General features: G+C 42.9%; 2 protein-coding genes across 2 annotated transcripts in view; one reads left to right on the top strand and one right to left on the bottom strand.

The window, feature by feature from the left end:
* Positions 1–4,987, bottom strand: part of LOC121582285 (CD276 antigen-like) — a 65,950-nt gene extending 60,963 nt beyond the window's left edge. The window contains exon 1 of the mRNA XM_041897992.2: positions 4,725–4,987. The gene's annotated coding sequence lies outside the window, so the exon portion shown is untranslated. The remainder of the gene's footprint in view (positions 1–4,724) is intronic.
* A 1,695-nt stretch (positions 4,988–6,682) lies between these two features.
* On the top strand, positions 6,683–12,256 carry LOC121582283 (ubiquitin-like protein 7). Its single transcript, XM_041897990.2, is given in 12 exon segments — positions 6,683–6,740; positions 7,076–7,256; positions 7,362–7,481; positions 7,609–7,691; positions 9,765–9,849; positions 9,949–10,006; positions 10,130–10,263; positions 10,510–10,559; positions 10,642–10,669; positions 10,672–10,817; positions 10,928–11,047; positions 11,373–12,256. Coding segments are annotated over 11 exon segments (1,137 nt in total). The 5' UTR covers positions 6,683–6,740; positions 7,076–7,084; the 3' UTR covers positions 11,514–12,256.
* Positions 12,257–24,768: the final 12,512 nt, after the last annotated feature.

Here is a 24,768-nt window from a genome sequence, read left to right as displayed (position 1 = left end):
GAGAGAAAGAGGGAGAGAGAGAGAGAGCGAGAGAGAGAGAGAGAGAATAAAGCCATTAAATTGAATTGAATTGAAAGACAGAGAGAGATAGAGAGAGAAATAAAAGAGAGAGAGAGAGAGAGAGAGAAAGGCAGAGAGAGAGCGAAAGAGATAGAGAGAGAGAGAGAGAGAGAGAGAGAGAGAGAGAGAGAGAGAGAGAGAGAGAGAGAGAGAGAGAGAGAGAGAGAGAGAGAGAGAGAGAGAGAGAGAGAGAGAGAGAGAAAGAGAAGAGAGGGAGAGAGAGTAAGAGAGAGGAGAGAGAGGAGGGGGAAGAGAGAGAGAGAGAGAGAGCGAGAGAGCTGTACACAGTATAAGGCATTTCTTTCAGGCCATTAGAGCTGAGTGAAGGGAACTTCCATTGAGTATTTCGCCTAGTGGCCTCAGGACGCCCACCAGAGGGAAAACATTAGATGTAGCGCACTCTACTGACTCCTACCACACAAAACTGTGAGACCGCAGAGACACTGTGTGTGTGTGTGTGTGTGTGTCAGGGTTTCCGTTAGCTGGTAATAGTCGGCTTTTGGCCAAAAACAATTGCCACTTCTCCAGGAGAAGACAAAAAATCCCATTGCGAAATAATGCTTTTTAGCCTATTCATTTATGTAAATACCAGTTGATGTAAATATTCATTGATGTAAATACCAGTTGATGTAAATACATTTGACCGGTCATGCTTATCTGTCTATGGGTTCATTTGCATAATTTTTTTGAATTAAATTGCTGCTTGTGTATATTCGTTATGTATCTTATTTATCACACGCACACAGCATACAGATACAGAACCTGTCAGACAGCGCTTTCATAAGCCCAATCATTGCACAACAATTCTAAATACAATCGTGTGTTAAAAATAGTTTTTGGGCCACGATTAAAAAGAGCTAGTATTTTTTTTTCTCAACTGGTAATTGAAGCGCGCTTCCCATTCGCCATTCAAATGCATAGGCAATCGAAGGCAGGCTTCATCAGCGTCTCACACACCACTTTGCAATGAGCTGGAGGCAGTATACATTTTGAAAACATATACTGTAGCTACTTAACTGTTCGAAACCTGAACGTTTTACTACATATTATGAGGCATGTTTTACCTTGCTTCAAAGTAGCCTAGGCAATTATTTTATAACCACTTCCATATGCCATTGAAACCAAGAGCCTATTTCTCTCATGTTCTATTGCTTTCTTTCATCGTCCGGTCGCCAAATGCCTTGCTGAGTTAATAATGTTAAGAAATAATCGTTCATAAACATTCTGATCTGCTGCATCAGATTCATTGCTTTTTAACGTTTTTTTATTTTACCTTTATTTAAGGTAAAATGCGTTTGTAATAAATATATTACAAACAGTTTCCAACTATCCAGGTTTGTGCATTGCCAAATGTTCCGAGTCACATAAACACTGCTATGGTCATCAGCTTCATTCCTTGGCTTAGATGAAACCCTATGATGAAATCCTTTCCATGAAGTCTCCAGATGAGCTCAGCAGAAAAAAGGATGTGGGCAGAATGGTAACTTCCACACAAAGCTTCTTCCATAATAGGACTGTTCCCTGGACCCTGGCTGTATGTCAGTCTATCTGTCTGTCTCTCTCTTGTCTGGACAGCTGTCCAGCTGGCAGCAGCAGACAGCCTGCCCATAATTAATTTAGCACGCTAGGACTAGGGACTAGGGAGCTCACTATCAAGAAATATTTGTCCTCCTCACTGGCTTCAAGTTATTCATAGCAAGACTGTACACTCGTATGTGTCATAACATACCCTCATGGCATGCATAGAAAACATTACAACATAAACAGATGACATACCTAAGAGTTCTTCATAGTCATAAGTCAAATTTCCTGACACATTGTTAAGTTCCTGTTTAATTTAGTTTAACTTATGAACTCAGACATTCTTGAGTATGACTGGCACGCAGTGTGAAAGCCACTGTCTGTCAAGGCTGTATGTGTCCCTTGCATTGAATTACTCAACGTTATTTCCCTTCCCCCTGTCTACTTCCTCCACCAGGACTGGTAAATCCCCTCTCTCCCTGCACTACCCAGCTTCTTTTGGCCAGCTTAATGTCAGAGGTCAGATCAAACTCATTTGACCACACCTGCAGCCTGAGACATGCTAAGGCGGGACTTATTTCAGCATAATGAGTACAATAAATCTGTACTCTATCTTCGCTCAGCAGATCCATTTACATTTGTTGTGGATTTATAGGTTGCGGTATAACGTACACAAATGGTATTACCTAAACTTAAGGTGTTTGCTGGAAAAGTCTGATATTGCTAATGCTTTTCCCTCCATTTTAAGTATGAAGTATTTATCTTGTCTTTCCCTAACCTCGTATGTAATTTCCTCTCTAGCCATGTTGCCAGCTTAGTATCAAAGACTATTGTATCCCTCCAGGATGCTGTACCTGCCAAGAAAGCCCAGCTGCTCTGCTCTGACAGTCATGTGACAGGGATCATCAGACCAGTCCTCCAATTCAGCATGGAGCTCAGAATAATAACATTTACATTTATATTTTAGTCATTTAGCAGACGCTCTTATCCAGAGCGACTTTACAGTTAGTGAGTGCATAATTATTTTTTTCATACTGGCCCCCCGTGGGAAACGAACCCACAACCCTGGTGTTGCAAGCGCCATATGAGCTACACATAACATAACATAAACTGCAGCTGACACCATTAAACTTTTTTTTGCCATTTTAAAGCTAATTTCCTGCAATTCTACACACTTTGTCATGGGGTGCAAAGACAATGTAGCAGTTTTAAAGCTAATTTCCTGTAATTCTACACATTTTGCCATGTCTTATGTATGTTCATGTGACATTTGAATGACAAACACTATAACAAAATCAATAGGCTAAAAAACCTAGCTAAAAACACTAGCTGACATGGGCTAGTTGATCTGGACATTTCTAACAAATTATAAATAGCTCTCGAAGGTCTGCAATGACTGACATGACAGAGGAAAACTGCTGATGCACTACTCAATTTCGAAATTGCACCTTGTGTTTTCTACTATTACAACTTTTAGGAGTAAGTTGAAAGCCGGACTGAGTTCATTAAAAGGTGTGCCCCACAGTTTAAGTTTAAGAACCACTGTTCTAGAAGACCTTATCATACTTTATAATCACCCAGGTTGTTTGCCCTATGTGGTCCTGGGCCTGAAAATGTTTTCCCTCCCATCTCTGTGTTGCCAGGGTAATGCTGCTATGTGTTCCAAGTTCCAACCGCAGCGGTTCCAACAAATATGAGACCACCTACTGGGCACAGATGTCAATTCAACATCTATTCCACATTGGTTCAATGCAATTTCATTGAAATTACGTGGAAACAACGTTGATTCAACCAGTGTGTGCCCAGTAGGCAGTCTTTTGTCTAAAAACAAGACAATCATGTTATTATCAAGTTTTACTACCTATAATTACGTTTGGAGCAGTGGATGCTAAATAAAAAATTTGAAACATTAAAAAAGTTATTGTTTTTAGATACAACTATAATAAATATATTAATGTCACCAAATAACTGACTAAAACACACTGTTTTGCAATGAAGGTCTACAGTAGCATCAACAGCACTCTCTGGGGTAGCACCATGGTGTAGCTGGAGGACAACTATTTCCGTCCTACTCTGGGTACACCGACTTTAATACAAAACCTAGGAGGTTCATGGTGCTCACTCCGTTAGATAGACTTACACAGTAATTATGACGACTTCCGGAGGACGTCCTCCAACCTATCAGAGCTCTTGCTGCATGAACTGACATGTTGTCCACCCAATCAAAGGATCAGAGAATTAATCTAGTACTGAAAGCATAAGCTACAGCTAGCTAGCACTGCAGTGCATAAAATGTGGTGAGTAGTTCACTCAAAGAGAGATAAAGACAATAGTTGAACAGTTTTTAACAAATGTATTTCTTCAAAAATTAAGGAGAAGCATCAGAGAGGGAGTGAGCGAGAGAGAGAGATAGCTATATTTCATAGTATTTTTTTCACCTTCACTTTCAATTACTTAGCTAACTAATGCAGCTAGCTAATTTAGCCTACTCAAACACCCAGCTCTAACAGAGAGGAATGCTATTTACATTAGCTAGCTGGCTATGGCTATCCAACACTGGAACTCTTCCAAGTCAAGGTAAGCTTGACTTGGAAGAGTTACACCGGGGCACGCCGGTGTAACTGCTAAACTCCTTGCTGACTGTACACTGTACTGCATGATTGAAGCAGGTTTACTAGTAGCTATGTTGACTATGATGTTAGATAATATGGTGACAACGATGTAGGCTGTGTTTTGTGGTTAGTGGTTATGGTATGAAGGTTTGGCTAAGAAAGGTTACATTTCATTCAAGAAGAGATCTAGCTGAGTGCTTTGGTAAAATGTGATAAACAAAAACCGCCATTGGGACATTAAGTTACTGAGCCTTAAATCGAAGTTACTTAACAGTGTATTTATTGTTAATGAGTTTCTTAAACGAGTCTATTGTCTTTTGTTCAAATAAGATGCAGTAGTGTATCCAGTCATGCGCGTTTCTGCTTCATTCACTCCAGCTGTTGCTTACATCTGCAAGCACAACGACATTTTCGTGGCTCATTCTCAAAATCAACAGAAAATGGAAACGACGCGTAATTACCTGGTTACTACACCACGTTTTATGTACTTTTCTTTGACTATTGTAAACAAAATAAAAAGTGAAAACTTACCATGTTAGGAGAACGCAACTTATGAATCACCAACCATCCAGCGGCTGTGATTTGTTACACAAAATCACGAATGATCTTATTCTGTTGAGTTTTGCATACCCTCTTTGGGTTTTCCTGACAAAATAAGCGCTAATAGCGTTCCCTTGAACCCTTTTGACTTGAGAAATGAATAGTTCGGCTACAGGTATTAAAAAAACCTTACATTTAGGAGGATTCATTCGATTCTAAGAAACCGCTCCCATACGGTGCTTTGTCCAGTATGATGTCACGCGTACGAGAAAAGTGTTTGCCCCCGGACCCCCACCGCTGGGTAATGTTAACCCTTTATGTTGAAGGCAAGCATACAGTATATAAAACAACTGTGGTGCTCGTCAATTTTCATATTCTATAGTATTTCGTACATCTCACATTTTTCATACTCAACTTTATTATTTTAAATAAACTAAGGGTAATAATAATAAGTGTAATACCTTGATTACACATTTTTGTCCGATGAGGGGTCATATGCTTTGATGAAAATAACAAACTTGATAGGCATAGTGTTGTATGAACTAGATGCCATTGTGGAACTGGAAGTTTGCAATAAATGTCAGTATGAAAAATGTATGCACTCACTAACTGTAAGTCGCTCTGGATAACAGCATCTGCTAAATGACTAAAAATGTAAAAAATGTAAAACAAAGAGAGCTGGTTTTACACTGCTATAATCACTCTCTGTCCCAGACATGAAGGCTGGATAGCTGTGTTGGAAAGAACATTCTGAGCTAATGCATTCAGCAGGAAAAGTAATCTGGGTATTTTGAGACATTAAGGTTTCCTGCTTTTCTCCTCAACTGCTTCTCTGTTGTTACTCCAAGAACACATTAGAAACAGACAATATCCATTCAAAGGATGTCTGACCGGCTCTGTTGAACTCAGCTGTGTGAGAAATAAAGCTGGATCCAAATAATGAACCCTTCTGCACCTAACTTAATAACATTTACATTTACATTTACGTCATTTAGCAGACGCTCTTATCCAGAGCGACTTACAAATTGGTGCATTCACCTTATAGCCAGTGGGATAACCACTTTACAATTATTATTATTATTATTTTATTTTTTTGTATTTTTTTGGGGGGTTAAGGGGGGGTAGAAGGATTACTTTATCCTATCCCAGGTGTTCCTTAAAGAGGTGGGGTTTCAAATGTCTCCGGAAGGTGGTGAGTGACTCCGCTGTCCTGGCGTCGTGAGGGAGCTTGTTCCACCATTGGGGTGCCAGAGCAGCGAACAGTTTTGACTGGGCTGAGCGGGAACTGTGCTTCAGCAGAGGTAGGGGAGCCAGCAGGCCAGAGGTGGATGAACGCAATGCCCTCGTTTGGGTGTAGGGACTGATCAGAGCCTGAAGGTACCGTTCCCCTCACAGCTCCGTAGGCAAGCACCATGGTCTTGTAGCAGATGCGAGCTTCAACTGGAAGCCAGTGTAGTGTGCACAATCTTGCATAATCTTGTACAATCTTGCATCTGAATCCTGTCTTACTACTGATACTTTGCACCCCCTGACAAGGCCTTAGAGTCCACTACCTTACAAATTGTTATTTTTGTTTTCAATATCACATTTAATTGTTATTGCCTTACAACAACAACAAGGAACATGTCAAATTATGTTTTGATAAAAGCCTAAATAAGTTCAGTTTTTTGTTTAATCTTGGGGGCAAAATGACTCCAGCTGGTTATAATCATGTAAAATATGTTGGTAGTTGAAAGTTTGGAAAGTAGGCTCTGAGGCCCAAAAACGGACCAAATGTGCAACAAGTGGTGTGGAGGCTCTTGAAATTGCTGTAGAAAAGGTATAGTAATTTGGTTAGATTTGCTACATCTACATTGCAGTTGTTACATTTTGCTTCAGCGAGGACCATGATAGCAAATAAATGATACATTGTTGCCATCATGTATATTCCATTACTTCCGCTTTGGTCAGCGTGATTGTGGACCACGTGACTAAACACGGAAGCAGATCGTGTCAACAAAGCAAATCGTGAGTCTGCAGTACAATTTTGCAAGGAGTTTCATGTTTCATTCGTGGATTTAATGCGTTTTAGTGGCTGACATACAAATCTTATTTTTGAAAAAGTCATCCAAACGGTCTTTACTTGCTACAAATGTTAATGCCTAACGTTAGTGCCATTATAGTAGCGATAGCTAGCTAGCTCAGGGGCTAATAACGGTAACGTAAGCTGTGTCGTTAGCTGTGCATATCAGAAGATTAGACATCTACTTTTCCAAACTTTATCTAGCTTTAGATGCATGAATGTGGTGCTGATTTCACTATGTTACCAATGTAGATTGTCGTTGTAACGTGTTCCTGTCTAGCAATAGCTCATGATGTCGGAGTGGCACCTGTCATTGAAGCTGGTGGATCAGCCCAAATCCACCTTCCACTTCCCTGAGACGATGCCTGGAGACGTGTCTCCCGGCGGGTACCGAGTTTCTACTCTGAAACAGCTCGTTGCAGCACAGCTCCCTGATTCCTTACCGGACCCCGAACTCATAGGTTTGCATTGCAAATGTCAACAACTCTCACATGTCAACTAACTTAGCTAACTTCTGTACTGTATTTATGATTTGTGTCTAAAGTGTTTTTTCTTTCATATGTCAGAGCTGGTACACTGTGGTCGGAAGTTGAAGGACGACCTGACTTTAGACTCCTGTGGGATCCAGCCTGGATCCACCCTGCACATCCTCAAAAGGACCTGGCCCGAACCAGAGATCAATCCAGGCGGGTTTTGGCAGACTAACTCTAACCCTCTTAGAAGTGCCATGCACACTAGACATTTCCATTTATAAGGTTACTTCTATAAAGAACCATAGTAATTTCTCTCCCCTCTTTCTCTCTTTGTTTGTAGAGCCAGTGAACAGGACGACTGCAGCCAGGGAGTTCCGTGTGCTGCAGGCAGCCCTCCACTCCAACTCCACCTACAGAGACTCGGTAATAACATTGTTATGGTGTTGAGAATGAAAATGTAGAAGGATGTCTTTATCAGAAGTCCTATTATATCAGTTACGGTGGGGTCCAAAATGATTGACAGCCTTGATAAAGATGAGCAATAATGAATGTATAAAATACATTGAACAAAAATATAAACACAACATGTGTTGGTCCCATGTTTCATGAGCTGAAATAAAATATTCCAGAAATGTTCCATATGCACAAAAAGCTTATTCCTTTCAAATTCTGTGCACAAATTTGTTTACATCCCTGTTAGTGAGCATTTCTCCTTTGCCAAGATAATCCGTCCACCTGACAGGTGTGGCATATCAAGAAGCTGGTGGACAATAAAAGGCCACTCTAAAATGTGCAGTTTTGTCACACAACACAATCCCACAGATGCAGGAATGTCCACCAGAGCTGTTGCCAGAGAATGTAATGTTAATTTCTCTACCATAAGCCACTTCCAACTGCGTTTTAGAGAATTTGGCAGTACTGGCTTCACAACCGCACGTGTAGGGCATTATGTGGGCGAGCGGTTTGCTGATGTCAACGTTGTAAACAGAGTGCCCCATGGTGGCGGTGGGTTATGGTATGGGCAGGCATTAGCCATGGACAACAAACACAATTGCATTTTATCGATGGCCATTTGAATGCACAGAGATACCGTGACCAGATCCTGAGGCCCATTGTCGTGCCATTCATCCGCCGCCATCACCTCATGTTTCAGCATGATAATGCACGGCCCCATGTCGCAAGGATCTGTACACAATTCCTGGAAGCTGAAAAAGTCCCAGTTCTTTCATGGCCTGCATACTCCCCTTGCATATTCACCAGACATGTCACCCATTGAGCATGTTTGGGATACTCTCGATCGACGTGTACGACAGTGTTCCAGTTCCCGCCAATATCCAGCAACTTCACACAATCATTGAACAGGAGTGGGACAACATTCCACAGGCCACAATCAACATCCTGATCAACTCGAAGGAGATGTGTCACACTGCGTGAGGCAAATTGTGTTTTTTTTAAAGGTATCTGTGACCAACAGATGCATATCTGTATTCTCAGTCATATGAAATCCATAGATTAGAGCCTAATGAGTTTATTTCAATTGAGTGATTTCCTTATATGAACTGTAACTCTTTGAAATTGTTGCAGGTTGTGTTTTATATTTTTGTTCAGTATAAATAATTCAAATACTGAGCTATATTGTATGCTCAAAAGAATGGGAAAGTTATATTATTTTATACTAATATAATTGGTCAGAGAAAGATAATTTGTTTAATTAGTAATGCTTTTTTTCCTCAAAGGTAGTGGTCAAAATTATTGACGCCCTCAAAATTATTATAAATTTGGTTCCATATTCCTAGCTCGCAATGACTAAATCAATCTTGTGACTGTAGAAACGTGTTGGATGCATTTGCAGTTTATTTTGGTTGTGTATCAGATTATTTTGTGCCCAATTGAAATGAATGATAAATAATGTATTGTGTCATTATGGAGTCACTTTTCTATTGTAAATAAGAATAGAATATGTTTCTAAACACTTCTCCATTAATGTGGATGCTACCATGATTACGGATAATCCTGAATGAATCGTGAATAATTATGAGTGAGAAAGTTACATAGGGTTAAAGATCATACCTCCAAAACATGCTAACCTTTCACCATTACCAATAACCTCCCCTGTTATTGGTAATGGTGAAAGGTTAGCATGTTTTGGAGGTATGATCTTTAACCCTATGTAACTTTCTCACTCATAATTATTCACGATTCATTCAGGATTTTCCGTAATCATGGTAGCATCCACATTAATGGCATGTCTTGGGGGTAGGATCTTTGACCCTCTGTAAATCTCACTCATCATTATTCATGGTTGTTACTTGTTAAATAAACATATATTTATCTGGGCAATTGTATTAGTATAAAACAATATAATTTCCCTTTTTTTTTGCATACAATATAGCTCAATATTTGAATTATTTATTTATACAGTCATTATTGCTCATCTTTATCAAGGATGTCAATAATTTCAGACCCCACTGTATATAACTTAATTTGCTTCCCCAGGTGTATAAGATGCTGACTAATAAGGAGTCTCTAGATCAGATCATTGTGGCCACGCCAGGACTGAGATCTGACCCGGTAGCGCTAGGCGAGTACTGATAATCCCTGCCCGTTATGACATACCATCATCCTAACCATGTCACTAAGGAGGTTATGTCTTACAATGCTATTCTTCTGAATCTTGCAGGAGTGCTCCAAGACAAAGATCTATTTGTGCAATTCACAGACCCTAACATGCTGGATGTGTAAGTCTTTTTGTTCCATATACTGTAGAATGACTTTGTCATACCATGTTGTAAATGAGTAACTATACTGTGGATTTGTGACATAGGGATAAGAAAAAAGTATTTAATTTTTTTGCCTTGTAGGTTGATCAGTTCTCACCCAGCCCTGGTCAATGCCATCATCCTGGTCCTCCACTCAGTGGCTGGCAGCATGCCTGCTCAGTCCAGTGCCGGCTCCTCCCGCAACGTCTCCTCCAGCTCCTACAGTGACATGCCAGGTGAGTATCACACTGGTGGACACTATAGGGTCGTGTTCAAAAGGGCAGACCATAGAAAAATGGTTTGCAAAGGAAAACAAAAATCGGTGTTCTTATTGGACAAGGTTCAGGTAGCACCTCCCTGTTTCACTCTTTTTCAAAATGTTTAGTCTCTACTGAACATGAACCAGTGAAGGCCACATTGGTCTGTCACTCACCATCACTAAGACTGGGACATGTATGACATTTGCTTTGTCTTGTCTGCAGGAGGGTTTATGTTTGAGGGCATGTCTGATGACGATGAAGATTTCCAATCGGTGAGTCAATCTACCTGGATTGAGATTTAAAATGTAAATATAGATGGAGTATAGCTAACACCGTTGCTATGTGTGTAACTAGGGCAATCAGGCAGGCCCATCCAACCGAACCGGGGCCCAGCAGGAATGCGTCCTGTGTCCCTTGGCCATAGTGGAGCTACAGGCCCTCGACCCATAACACAGAGTGAGCTGGCCACTGCCCTGGCCCTGGCTAGTACTCCTGAGAGCAGTGCTGTTACTCCCACTGCAGGGGCTCAGGTAAAGAATGGCCCATAATCCTCCCTCAACACACACACACTCCTCTACCAGTGACACAGAGCAGACACTTGCCCTTCTAACTGCGTGACCTTTGTTCTGTGTTGCAGCAGGACCCCTCATCTGGAGTGCCTCCCACGCCAGCAGGGACTCCTGTCAGCAATGACCTTTTCAGCCAGGCGCTGCAGCAGGCTCTGCAGGCCTCCAGCATGTCCAGCATGTCCTCTCTGCAGGTCAGTCTCTTCTCCTTTCCATCTCTCCTCTACCTCTCTCATTCTCTCCTTCCCCTCTCTCCTCCTCTCCTCTCACTCTCTCCTCTCACTGTGCTACATGAGCCGTGAGGACAGACCAGATCCACAGGTCTCGACCTTTAAAGGACAACACTGTGGATAGAAGCTGTGCTCTTAATCATAATGCCTGGAGCAATGGCACTCGCTGCCTTTAGTTTGGTCTCTCTAGCTGGAGTAATGACGGGCTGAGCTTCAATGTCTCTGACTCTGTGTGTTTTGGTCTGTTTGCCAGTAGGTTTAAGGCTAGCTTTGTTCTTCTGTCTTATAGGGGCGTTGGCAGTCCCAGCTGCAGCAGCTGAGAGGCATGGGGATCCAGGATGAGGAGCTGATGTTGCGGGCGCTGCAGGCCACAGACGGGGACATCCAGTCAGCTCTGGAGCTCATCTTTGCTGGAGGGCCAGGACTCTGAGCCAACCCAGGGCCCTGAGAAAGGAGAGTGCAGGGGGAAACGTCTCTACACAGGCCCAAGCTGATGGCACTGGTCATTCTGCCATTGGGCTGTGATATGGACACTTATATGGACACAATGCTTCAGACATGAAGACCTCTCATTACTACCCCTCTACCCTTTCATACACAGCCTAAATGGAACAACCTTTAATGGCTGGAAAAATATTTCTTCTTTTTGTTTTTGACTTGACTTGTAATAAAGACGACAAACAATGTACCTTATCTACCCCTGAATCTGACTAATGACTCGTTTAAAGGAGGGTTGGTGTTAGCCCCTGAAGGCTTTAAAAACATCGCTGTGTGAATATATACATAATCAAAGAGGGCTGTGTTCTACCAGAAATCTTAATTGTGTTTCAGACACAAACATTGACTCAGATCTGCTATAAAATATGCATTGGAAGAAAGCAGTGTTGACGACCCCTTGAGTCTAATTGTAATTCATACAGTTGTACACTAGGTGGCAATGTATAACCATTTACCATCATTCCTTTGCAATTCAATTCAATAGAGAAATAAGGAGTTGCAATTTGACAAATATTGCTAGCTAATGTTTGAACTGATTCTGAAACTGGTTTATTTGGGCTGCCAGGTCAAAATAATACAAAATAATGTAATAGAATAACTGTATTATAGTTGTTTGAGAGTATTTGTAAATACCAGTATTAGACTATTTTGTGGTTCGATAAAAATCTAAGCTCATCCAACGTGTATGAGATTTATTACATTTTTACTCTTTTAACAGCTGACATTATGCAAGAATTAGACATCTGAAGCTGTACTGTAGAGGGATTGCCTTGTCTCCATTCTCAGTAGCATCCATTCAGATGTTATTGTGTCTGAGCTGAACACAGTCACAATGAGCAAATGGGCTTGCTCTTTATTCACTGAGAAACAACCAGACCCATTTTGTGAGCTGCTTTGTCTAATTGTCTCCCATTGGGGTGCTGTGGAAGAAGAGCACAAATTGCATGCCCCCTCACCCTTCCATTCTCAATCTTCAGTAATTGCCCTGCTTAGTTTTATAACTGCGTCTTGGTGAATGCGGCTGCTCAATCAGTGAATTGCCCTTTCATGAGCACAGCACCCAAACAGCTTTGTGTCCTTCTGTCCCCATTACCATTTTTATATGCGTGCCGTGCACACCTGCGGGCAATTTCCCTCTCTGAATATCTCCTACAGAGTTTCAAAGTGAGGTCTCTCCCTGGACTCTTCAGAACTACATCAAATTATATCGAGTCTTCAATTGGTTGATACAACATTTGATTGCCTTTCAAGCAAATTTCAATAAATAATGAAGCACCATAGCAATTTACTTGCTGTAGGCCTATTAGACAATATATTGGTGGTCTTTGTTTGACAGATCACGTTAAAAGCATTACAGTAATGGTAGAGGTATTGTGATTATTAAACAGAAACACAAACTGTTAATTCTGCTGGTCGTCAGACCTATCCTCTTGATGTTTTTTTTTTATTTCTAGTATTTTCTACATTTCTAATGCCCCTGACCCTTTAACTGCAGCATCACATCCTCAAACAATATACTGTCACAACATCCAGGGAAGTTGCCATGGAGACGCATTTATCTGATTCAGAAGGGGATATGTAATCACACATTGCACATCTTCTCATATTGCTGTCATTGCACTACATTTAGGTTACACAAATTCTTTCTCATTTTTTTTCTCCACTCGGAGGACAATGCAAAGAAGATGAAATGCTTTCCTTGTCTGTCTTTTTGCTGTGCTGCTTGACATCAAAATGGAGGTGAAAGAAGGTGCTGTCCAGACAGATCTGTTCAGTTTGTACCTGTGGCTGTGTAGTGACCTCTCTCCCCCTTCTGTTTATGCAGACAGGCTTGTGTGGGTCCTGCGGGGGATGAGGGTGCAAATATGGTGTTATTTGTGGATGAAGGCAATGTATTGGCTGTGTAGGAAACTGCACTTAATCGGGTGAGTCACTAATGTTTGACTAAAACAGTAGAGGGACAGAATGAATGCAGGGAAATAGGGGAGGACAGTAATTCCTCCAATCCTATCTCTCTCCATTGCCCCTGTCCCCCAGAGTCTTAGGTCATTATACCTCGTCTTCTCTCATGTATTCTGCTGCTCTGTAAACGCCTGACTATGTGCAGACTGCAGACACAGTGACTCAACCCAGGTTCATAGCTGGTTCACATGGCCCTGAGAAGAAAATTACCTTTCCTGAGTACAGCGGCTCCAAGCTCTGCTCACCGCTCTGCTCCAGCTCTCTTTCATCTAAACCACTGTCACGACAACATAGTTGGTTGGAAGAAGCTGTAATTCAAAAAGGAGGACAATAAATTATATAGAAACACCGACCCACCAGTCTCTGAGTATAGTGGCTTTGCTCTGGAGCAGACAGAACTATCCACATTATCCAACACAACATTGACCTGTAGATTCAGGGGATGGAATAGGACAGTCCTACTTAATTATACTGTATGACTACACAGTGGAAAACTCTTTGCAGCCATAATAGACCATTTAAAGCAGAGTAAAAGCTAAGTTAATTTAACTGCCAGAGACTGCAGAATAATAACAGGTTTCACTTCGGGTCACCTCCTCAGACGTGTCAGAAGGGAGTTGGAGGAGAGTTCCTTTATCGTCTACCCATTTTGTTTTTGTCTATTTAAATGATGCACAAATTATGTGTTATTAGCATCAAGTCTGTTTACCTGCGATTGCTTTCTGCCAGGCATGACTGGGCTGAATATGAAATGAGTTGGTGATGGACAAGGGCCATTTTTTTTTATCCGTCTGTGGAATGGATGCATTCATTGCTGCTTTCAAGACATGTCTTTCAGGGCAGGCATTCTCCTCTGGGTGCTCTTTTGTCCACCAAAGGACGCTTTGATGCATTTCCTCTCAGGTGTTTTAACCATTGGTGGGTGTCTAATCCCTGGGAGAGGGTGATATCGCAGCAGTGGGAGAAAGGTTCGAAATGATAGATCTCTCCAGAGCAGCTGGAAGGACCGTCATGAAGATACTGTATGCAGGGGCGGCCTGTTCAATAGGGCGATATGGGCGACGCACTGCCAAACGGGAAAAGGAAGGGATTTTTTTTCTAATCAATTATATCACGGCAACAGTAGTTATCAGTGTTGTAATCTATACGTCTGATCTGCCACAGTGCCACACTGCCACTAAATGTCGAATCAGGCTAAAGTCGTGCTTCAAATGGCTCCCCCCCCTTTTGGGGCGATTTCAGTCAGGTTGAAAATCGCCCAGAAGTCTGTAATAGACTCCCATGTAAAATCTATTTTTTTCAAATTTCAGAGCCTTCAATACAATCTCAATGGGTGTCTGTGGGCTTGCACTTACGCGCTTTCGTCATACGTTACGTAACCATGAACGTAACTGAGAAAAGAGTGGATTGTTTGAAAGAAGTTCCTTTTTGTCGGCGAACAAATGGAGATAAATTGGCAACGAAACAATTAGGACCTCCCAGACCAAATTTAATAATTCAACAGGTTTCTACTAAAGGCGGAAAGTCCTACACCCGAGGATTTTCCAAAAATTGGTACGAACGAAAAAAGACATTGCCACTCACTCAACTGGATGACGAGGGATACAGGCTAGCTGTCCGCCGCCACAACGATGAGGTTAGTGTTGATAATCACAAGTTTACTGGATGTGGATATGGTGTAATAAAGGCAGTTTATTCAGAGGTAAATATATCTGGAATCGCGTTCACGGACCCGTTCGTCAAACTCTTAGGGAGCTATAAATTAAGCCCCATTACTTACCATATCAGATAAGAGAAATTGCTGCAGCTACATATATTTTACATCCTGGCCCTACATAGTTCACTATTTGCATCACTTACCAAAATATTACATGTGGTCATATATGCTTGGAAAGTGGAGATGCCATAGAACGTCAAAAAAGTAAACATTGCTGGAGACACATTGCCGTTTTGGAGAAGACATCGCGTTTGCTAGCGAAGAGATTTGTTGTGGCAAATGAACTTGGGCTGGGAATTGCCAGGAACCTCACGATAAGATATATGCATCAGCATTGCGAGTCTCATGATTCTATACGTATTGCGATTCGATACTGTGATTTTATTGCGCACCATATGTCTGTTGCAGAGGGATCAGAAAGCCATGAGAACGAGTTTTGATCAGTCATGGAAATAAAAGTGCTGAAAACAAATTTGCTCCCAATGTGAAAAGATTGAGAACAAGCTATGAAGGAACAATAATGGTGTTTTGGTGCAGGTACAGCCAACTAGCGCTAAAATATTGCGATATTGTCAATACAGTATATCGTAAAGTATCACTATGTAACTCGATTTCTTTCACCCCAATCCCTCAAATTAACGGTAAATAACTGAATTGTTTGCCCCACATTTAGCTAAGATGATTAGCTAGCCAGCTAAAATGTTTTATTTAGTTAGCAGTCGCATCTACAATAGTTTACTGTCAATAACATGTCTCCAAAAATGACGTGGTGTCTCCAATTGTGTTGACATTTTACAATTGCAATGCGCATCCATGAGTATCCACTTTCTGTAGCTCAGCTGGTAGAGCATGGTGCTTGTAACGCCAAGGTAGTGGGTTCGATCCCCGGGACCACCCATACACAAAAATGTATGCACGCATGACTGTAAGTCGCTTTGGATAAAAGCGTCTGCTAAATGGCATATTATTATTATTATTATTATTATTATTATTATTATCTGAAGAGAGCCCCGAAACATTGTGTGCAGACATTTTATGCAATAAATGAAGTAGGTTCAATCTAGTAGTTCTGATCTTCTGATTGGTCCTGATGAGTTGGGTGAGGTCCCCTGCAGGCTACTGTCACTGTTGCATTGGCTCTGAGTCGGGTTCTCTGTCTTCAAATGTTCAGCCTAAGAGAGGGGATTTTTGTGTGTGTGTGTGTGTGTGTGTTTAACAGTGATGATGTGTGTGTGTGTGTGTGTGTTTAACAGTGATGATGTGTGTGTGTGTGTGTTTGTGTGTGTGTGTGTCCTCAGAGCAAGAACTCGTGAGTTGGAAGAACTGAGAGGCCTATGGCGTGGGTGTTGTCCTTGGCCACCTGCTGACAAGGCTGACAAGATAGGACCCTTTTGTCCATTGTTATTGGATAGGAACAGAACTTATAACCAGCTCCTGACCTAAATAGATCTTAGCACAACATTTTACTCAACATATCATATTCCATATTCACTATAACAAATATATTTACTACGACATTAGCAAGAACCGCCACATCCTCAGCCGGCTAATCCAGTGTGTGAAGTTTTGCGGAGTGTTTGAGTTAGCTTTGCGAGGCAAAGATGAAACTGAGGGCTCCACCAACCCTGGTAAGCCAACACTTTTGAGATCAGTCAATAAATGCTTCTGGTATTGACTTATATGCTGCCCCTGTCTTCATGTTGTTGCTGGACATATCTTTTTTTAAATGTGTGTAGGTCACCTAAATCATCAGAAAAATTGCCCCTCCTGAGAATTTTTTCAGGAGCCGCCACTGACTGTATGGTAGAGAACGATAAGGATAACTGACTGGCGTGGCTGAGTAAGATTCACTCTATCGTATAGAACTCTGAATAAGATCTATACCTTAATCTAAACAAAACAGCAATACCCTAAATCACCTTAGATGGATTCCCAGGAGAGTAAATGAGCACACTCCTGTTCAAGTATCAACTAACTGGTTCATTGCTGTTATGTCGACATTGGGTGGAGAATATTTCTCTACACTTTCACAAAAGAGGTGGAGGGGGATCACACTTTCCCTGCCTTATCCTTATTGCGTTTGGTTTTCCGTGGTAACTTCCATCTGTCTGTCCTCTGTCTCCTCATACAAGCTGTATCTAATAGAAAACACTGCTGACTTTATAGGCCAGCTAGGCTCCATTGTGAGGCTCTGAAAGGATGTTTACACATTGATCTAGCCCCACCTACTAACAGGAGGCAATAGGAGGAGAGCTGGGGAGAGGAGCATGCTGACTGACACTGCTTCCTTTTCAGGAGCAGAAACACTGAGCGTTCAAACAGACATATAGAGCATCAAAACCACGTGGTCAGGATCCCTTGTCTGTCTGGTCTGCTTGTTAAAGCCAAGCTGTGTGCTTGTGTTTAAATGAAGGATTCTCTAGCACCATCACCATCAAAGCCCAGGGTGTGTTCTCTGTAATCTCAACCGCTGTTCTCTGTCTCTCAGAGCTCTCCTGTAGTTGTTTATTAATTCATGAATTAAGTTTGCTCTCGAAGACACTAGAGACCGACTCAGACCATGTTTGGCTTACATAGCAATTAACACATTTCCTCTGTACAGATCTTTGGTTAGTTAATTAAATCACTATAAAATCATGGCCGGCCGGTGTGCAGTGAGAACTGGGTTGGGATTGTGTGGTGGAGCGGATGACCATTAATTACTAGGTTGACGTCAGTGCCTTTATCCACTCACTATTCCTGCAATACCCCGTCCTTGACTCAAACAACAGAGAGTAGCTATGGCACTTACCATTCAATAGACCCTTACCATGGTAACTGGTAATCACAACGGTATTGAGTTATTTACCAAACATCTTTTGGATTATTATTATTTTGTACATGTTTTTTACAGCATCAAGAAAGAGCCAAAAGACAGAGGGTTTGGACTCATAAACTCTACTTTATTTAGTTTGAAACTTGATGCCTCTATGTTCCCATACAATACATTCAGTATATACATTTGGCGATGAGGGACTGTACAGATATGTTATAGTAGTGCATACGTACATGGGAAGAAAATGTACACAAAAGCACTAAAACCACTTGACCTCAGAGTGGCTAGAGAGACAGCGAGTAAGTCAATGGCTGATGGCAACACATACACACACGTACGCACAACACTTCTCTGAGGGTGAGAAGGGCTATTTTAGGTTCCCACAGAGACATAACAAAGTGAAGAGTGAGTCTGCTGACTGAGACAAAGCCCCTTCTCTGCTTTCCAGAGTTCCCTCCCTTCCTCTAGCCAGGCGAGAGGACTTCCTCTGGGCAGTGTGGACATCGTACGTGGGACCTTGCCTACAGTAACATGCGTCTGTCAGCAGCACTGAATAAAGATCCTCCTCTTCTTTATGTTTCATCTCTACCACACAGGAACATTCTGAAGACATACAGTGCATTCAAAAACTATTCAGACCACCTGACATTTTCCACATTTTGTTACGTTATAGCCTTATTCTAAAATGGATTAAACATTTTATTTTCCTCATCAATCTACACACAATACCCAATAATGACGAAGCGAAAACAGGTTTTTAGAAACTTTAGCAAAAAATAAAAAACGGAAATATTACATTTACATAAGTATTCAGAGCCTTTACTCATTACTTTGTTGTTGCACCTTTGGCAGCGATTACAGCCTTGAGTCTTCTTGGGTGTGATGCTACAAGCTTGGCACACCTGTATTTGGGGAGTTTCTCCCATTCTTCTCTGCAGATTCTCTCAAGCTCTGTCAGATTGGATGGGGAGCGTCGCTGAACAGCTATTTTCAGGTCTCTCCAGAGATGTTGGATCGGGTTCAAGTCTGGGCTCTGGCTGGGCCACTCAAGGACATTCAGAGACTTGTCCTGAAGCCACTCCTGCGTTGTCTTGGCTGTGTGCTTAGGGTTGTCCTGTTTGAAGGTGAACCTTTGCCCCAGTCTGAGGGGCAATTCTGGAGCAGGTTTTCATCAAGGATCTCTCTGTACTTTGCTCCGTTCATCTTTCCCTCGATCCTGACTAGTCTCCCAGTCCCTGCCGCTGAAAAACATCCCCACAGCATGATGTGAAAGGAGGGGGTTCTTCTTTGTCTGAAAGCAATGGCTAGCTAGTTTGCTAACTATTCTAGCTAACTAACTGGCTGAATAAGTTGACGACGGACTCGCTCAAGCTGTCGGGACTAACCCACAACGTTAGACACGGACACGAACGATCTGCTTCCGTGTTGATACACTGGTGGTTGTTGTGGCTGAGTATTGGCGCTAAACCCTGCTGTTGGAGACCGGCATGCTAGCTGGCTGTGGCGTCTTATGACGAGGTGCCCGGACGTTTTTCACTGAATAATACTGCACCTAGTTAGCTAGCTGAATAAACTAGGTTAGTCTATTCCTAGAAAACATTGAACCGCTGTAGTTTACAACAATTATAGTTTCTGAGGTGGAAGTTGGGAGAGTTATATTTGGGAGTTGTGGTGAGGGAGGCCCCGCTCTCTCCTTTCCCAGATGTTTAGTTCATTTTACTCCGATCTCCTCTGCATTGTTGTAGCCATCTGCTGCAGCCTGTCAACTATGCCTCTGCCTATCCCTGTTCTCTCCTCTCCGCACAGGCTACACAAACGCCTCACACCGCGTGGCTGCTGCCTCTCTAACCTGGTGGTCCCTGCACGCACGACCCACGTGGAGTTCCAGGTTTCAGGCAGCCTCTGGAACTGCCGTTCTGCTGCCAACAAGGCAGACTTCATCCCAGCCTATGCTACCCTCCAGTCCCTCGACTTCTTGGCGCTGACAGAAACATGGATTACAACTGAAAACACTGCTACTCCTGCTGCTCTCTCCTCGTCTGACCATGTGTTCTCGCATACCCCGAGAGCATCTGGTCAGCGGGGTGGTGGCACAGGAATCCTCATCTCTCCCAAGTGGACATTCTCAATTTTTCCCCTGACCCATCTGTCTATCTCCTCATTTGAATTCCATGCTGTCACAGTCACTAGCCCATTTAAGCTTAATATCCTTGTCATCTATCGCCCTCCAGGTTCCCTTGGAGAGTTCATCAATGAGCTTGACGCCTTGATAAGTTCCTTTCCTGAGGATGGCTCACCCCTCACAGTTCTGGGGGATTTCAACCTCCCTACGTCTACATTTGACTCATTTCTCTCTGCCTCCTTCTTTCCACTCCTCTCCTCTTTTGACCTCACCCTCTCACCGTCCCCCTACTCACAAGGCAGGCAATACGCTTGACCTCATCTTTACTAGATGCTGTTCTTCTACTAATCTCACTGCAACTCCCCTCCAAGTCTCCGACCACTACTTTGTATCCTTTTCTCTCTCCCTCTCCTCCAACACTACTCACTCTGCCCCTACACAGATGGTAATGCGCCGTCGCAACCTTCGCTCTCTCTCTCCCGCTACTCTCTCCTCTTCCATCCTATCATCTCTTCCCTCTGCTCAATCCTTCTCTCTCCAATCTCCTGATTCTGCCTCCTCAACCCTCCTCTCCTCCCTTTCTGCATCCTTTGACTCTCTATGTCCCCTATCCTCCCGGCCGGCTCGATCCTCCCCTCCAGCTCCGTGGCTTGATGACTCATTGCGAGCTCACAGAACAGAGCTCCGGGCAGCTGAGCGGAAATGGAAGAAAACTAAACTCCCTGCCGACCTGGCATCTTTTCACTCCCTCCTCACCACGTGCTCTCACCACTGGTGTCCCCCAGGGCTCAGTTCTAGGCCCTCTCCTATTCTCGCTATACACCAAGTCACTTGGCTCTGTCATATCCTCACATGGCCTCTCCTATCATTGCTACGCTGACGACACACAACTAATCTTCTCCTTTCCCCCTTCTGATAACCAGGTGGCGAATCGCATCTCTGCATGTCTGGCAGACATATCAGTATGGATGACGGATCACCACCTCAAGCTGAACCTCGGCAAGACGGAGCTGCTCTTCCTCCCGGGGAAGGACTGCCCGTTCCATGATCTCGCCATCATGGTTGACAACTCCGTTGTGTCCTCCTCCCAGAGTGTGAAGAGCCTTGGCGTGACCCTGGACAACACCCTGTCGTTCTCCGCTAACATCAAGGCGGTGACCCGATCCTGTAGGTTCATGCTCTACAACATTCGAGAGTACGACCCTGCCTTACACAGGAAGCGGCACAGGTCCTAATCCAGGCACTTGTCATCTCCCGTCTGGATTACTGCAACTCGCTGTTGGCTGGGCTCCCTGCCTGTGCCATTAAACCCCTACAACTCATCCAGAATGCCGCAGCCCGTCTGGTGTTCAACCTTCCCAAGTTCTCTCACGTCACCCCGCTCCTCCGCACACTCCACTGGCTTCCAGTTGAAGCTCGCATCTGCTACAAGTCCATGGTGCTTGCCTACGGAGCTGTGAGGGGAACGGCACCTCCGTACCTTCAGGCTCTGATCAGTCCCTACACCCAAACAAGGGCACTGCGTTCATCCACCTCTGGCCTGCTGGCTCCCCTACCTCTGCGGAAGCATAGTTCCCGCTCAGCCCAGTCAAAACTGTTCGCTGCTCTGGCACCCCAATGGTGGAACAAGCTCCCTCATGACGCCAGGACAGCGGAGTCACTCACCACCTTCCGGAGACATTTGAAACCCCACCTCTTTAAGGAATACATTCTACCCCCCAAAAAAAAAAAAAAAAAAAACATTGTAAAGTGGTTATAAGGTGAATGCACCTATTTGTAAGTCGCTCTGGATAAGAGCGTCTGCTAAATTACGTAAATGTAAATGATGCTGCCACCACCATACTTCACTGTAGGGATAATGCCAGGTTTCCTCCCGATGTGACGATGGGCATTCAGGCCAAAGAGTTCAATCTTGGTTTCATCAGGCCAGAGAATCTTGATCTGAGAGTCTTTAGGTGCCTTTTGGCAAACTCCAAGCGGGCTGTCATTTTCCTTTTACTGAGGAGTGGCTTCCATTTGGTCACTCTACCACAAAGGCCTGATTGGTGGAGTACTGCAGAGATGGTTGTCCTTCTGGAAGGTTCTCCCATCTCCACAGAGGAACTCTGGAGTTCTGTCAGAGTGACCATCGGGTTCTTGGTCACCTCCCTGACCAAGGCCCTTCTCCCCCGATTGCTCAGTTTGGCTGGGCAGCCAGCTCTAGGAAGAGTCTTGGTGGTTCCAAACTTGTTCCATTTAACAATGATGGAGGCCACTGTGTTCTTGGGGACCTTCAATGCTGCAGAAATTGTTTGGTACCCTTCCCCAGATCTGTGCCTCGACACAATCCTGTCTCGGAGCTCTACGGACAATTCCTTCGACTTCATGGCTTCGTTTTTGCTCTGACATGCACTTTCAACTGTGGGACCTTATATAGACAGGTGTGTGCCTTTCCAAATAATGTCCAATCAATTGAATTTACCACAGGTGGACTCCAATGAAGTTGTAGAAACATTTCAAGGATGATTAATGGACACCTGAGCTCAATTTCGAGTCATAGCAAAGGGTCTGAATACTTATGTAAATAAGGTTTCTGGTTTTTATTCTTTATACATTTGCAAAAATGTCTAAAAACCTTTTTTCGCTTTGTCATTATGGGGTATTGTGTGTAGACTGATGAGGATTTTTTTGTATTTAATACATTTTACAATAAGGCTGTAATGTAATAAAATGTGGAAAAAGGGAAGGGGTCAGAATACTTTCCGAATGCACACTACCGGTCAAAAGTCTTAGAACACCTACTCATTCAAGGGTTTTTCTTTATTTTTACTATTTTCTACATTGTAGAATAATAGTGAAGACATAAAAACTATGAAATAACATATGGAATCATGTAGTAACCAAAAATGTGTTAAACAAATCAAAATACATTTTATATTTGAAATTCTTCAAATAGCAACACTTTGCTTTGATGACAGCTTTACACACTCTTGGCATTCTCTCAACCAGCTTCATGAGGTAGTCACCTGGAATGCATTTCAATTATCAGGTGTACCTTCTTAAAAGTTAATGTGTGGAATTTATTTCCTTCTTAATGCGTTTGAGCCAATCAGTTGTGTTGTGACAAGGTAGGGGGGTACACAGAAGATAGCCCTATTTGGTAAAAGACCAAGTCCATATAAGAACAGCTCAAATAAGGAAAGAGAAAACGACAGTCCATCATTACTTTAAGACATGAAGGCCAGTCAATACGGAAAATGTCAAGAACTTTGAACGTTTCTTCAAGTGCAGTCGCAAAAACCATCAGGCAATATGATGAAACTGGCTCTCATGAGGACCGCCACAGGAATGGAGGACTCAGAGTTACCTCTGCTGCAGAGGATAAGTTCATTAGAAATTGCAGCCCAAATAAATGCTTCACAGAGTTCATGTCACAGACACATCTCAACATCAACTGTTCAGAGGAGACTGTGTGAATCAGGCCTTCATGGTCAAATTGCTGCAAAGAAACCACTACTAAAGGACACCAATAAGAAGAAGAGACTTGCTTGGGCCAAGAAACACGAGCAATGGACATTAGACCGGTGGAAATGTGTCCTTTGGTCTGGAGTCCAAATTGGAGATTTTTGGTTCCAACCGCCGTGTCTTTGTGAGACACGGTGTGGGTGAACGGATGATCTCTGCATGTGTATTTCCCACCGTAAAGCATGGAGGAGGAGGTGTTATGGTGTGGGGGTGCTTTGCTGGTGACACTGTCTGTGATTTATTTAGAATTCAAGACACACTTAACCAGCATGGCTACCACAGCATTCTGCAGCGATACGCCATCCCATCTTGTTTGGGCTTAGTGGGACTATCATTTGTTTTTCAACAGGACAATGACCCAACACACCTCCAGGCTGTGTAAGGGCTATTTTACCAAGAAGGAGAGTGATGGAGTGCTGCATCAGATGACCTGGCCTCCACAATCCCCCGTCCTCAACCAACTTGAGATGGTTTGGGATGAGTCAGACCGCAGAGTGAAGGAAACGTAGCCAACAAATGCTCTGCATATGTGGGAACATATGTTGGAAAAGCATTCCAGGTGAAGCTGGTTTAGAGAATGCAGAGAGTGTGCAAAGCTGTCATCAAGGCAAAGAGTGGCTATTTGAAGAATCTCAAATATAACATATATTTTGATTTGTTTAACACTTTTTTGGTTACTACATGATTCCACATGTGTTATTTCATATTTTGATGTCTTCACTATCATTCTACAAAGTAGAAAATAGTAAAAATAAAGAAAACCCCTTGAATGAGTAGGTGTTCTAAAACTTTTGACCGGTAGTGTATATCATGTATTTAATTAATAAAAATGTGAGCACAATTTCCCTCCATTACAATGGCCCTCTCCGGCAACATCACAGTTACCTCATGAAGGTGTGGGATAGTCTAATCATGTCATTGACAGACAAGCTCCTAAACCTGTCATGAAGAGTCATATACTGTATGCCAGTGGTTCCCAACCAGGGGTACTAGGACCCCTAGGGGTACATGGCCTATCCACAGGGGATACTTGAAAAGACTCATGAGACCATAGGCCTACTGGTAAA

Source organism: Coregonus clupeaformis, chromosome 20 (assembly GCF_020615455.1).
Source record: "Coregonus clupeaformis isolate EN_2021a chromosome 20, ASM2061545v1, whole genome shotgun sequence".
NCBI lineage: Eukaryota > Metazoa > Chordata > Actinopteri > Salmoniformes > Salmonidae > Coregonus > Coregonus clupeaformis.
Note: the sequence above shows the minus strand (reverse complement) of the source record. Positions and strands in the feature narration are given on the sequence as shown.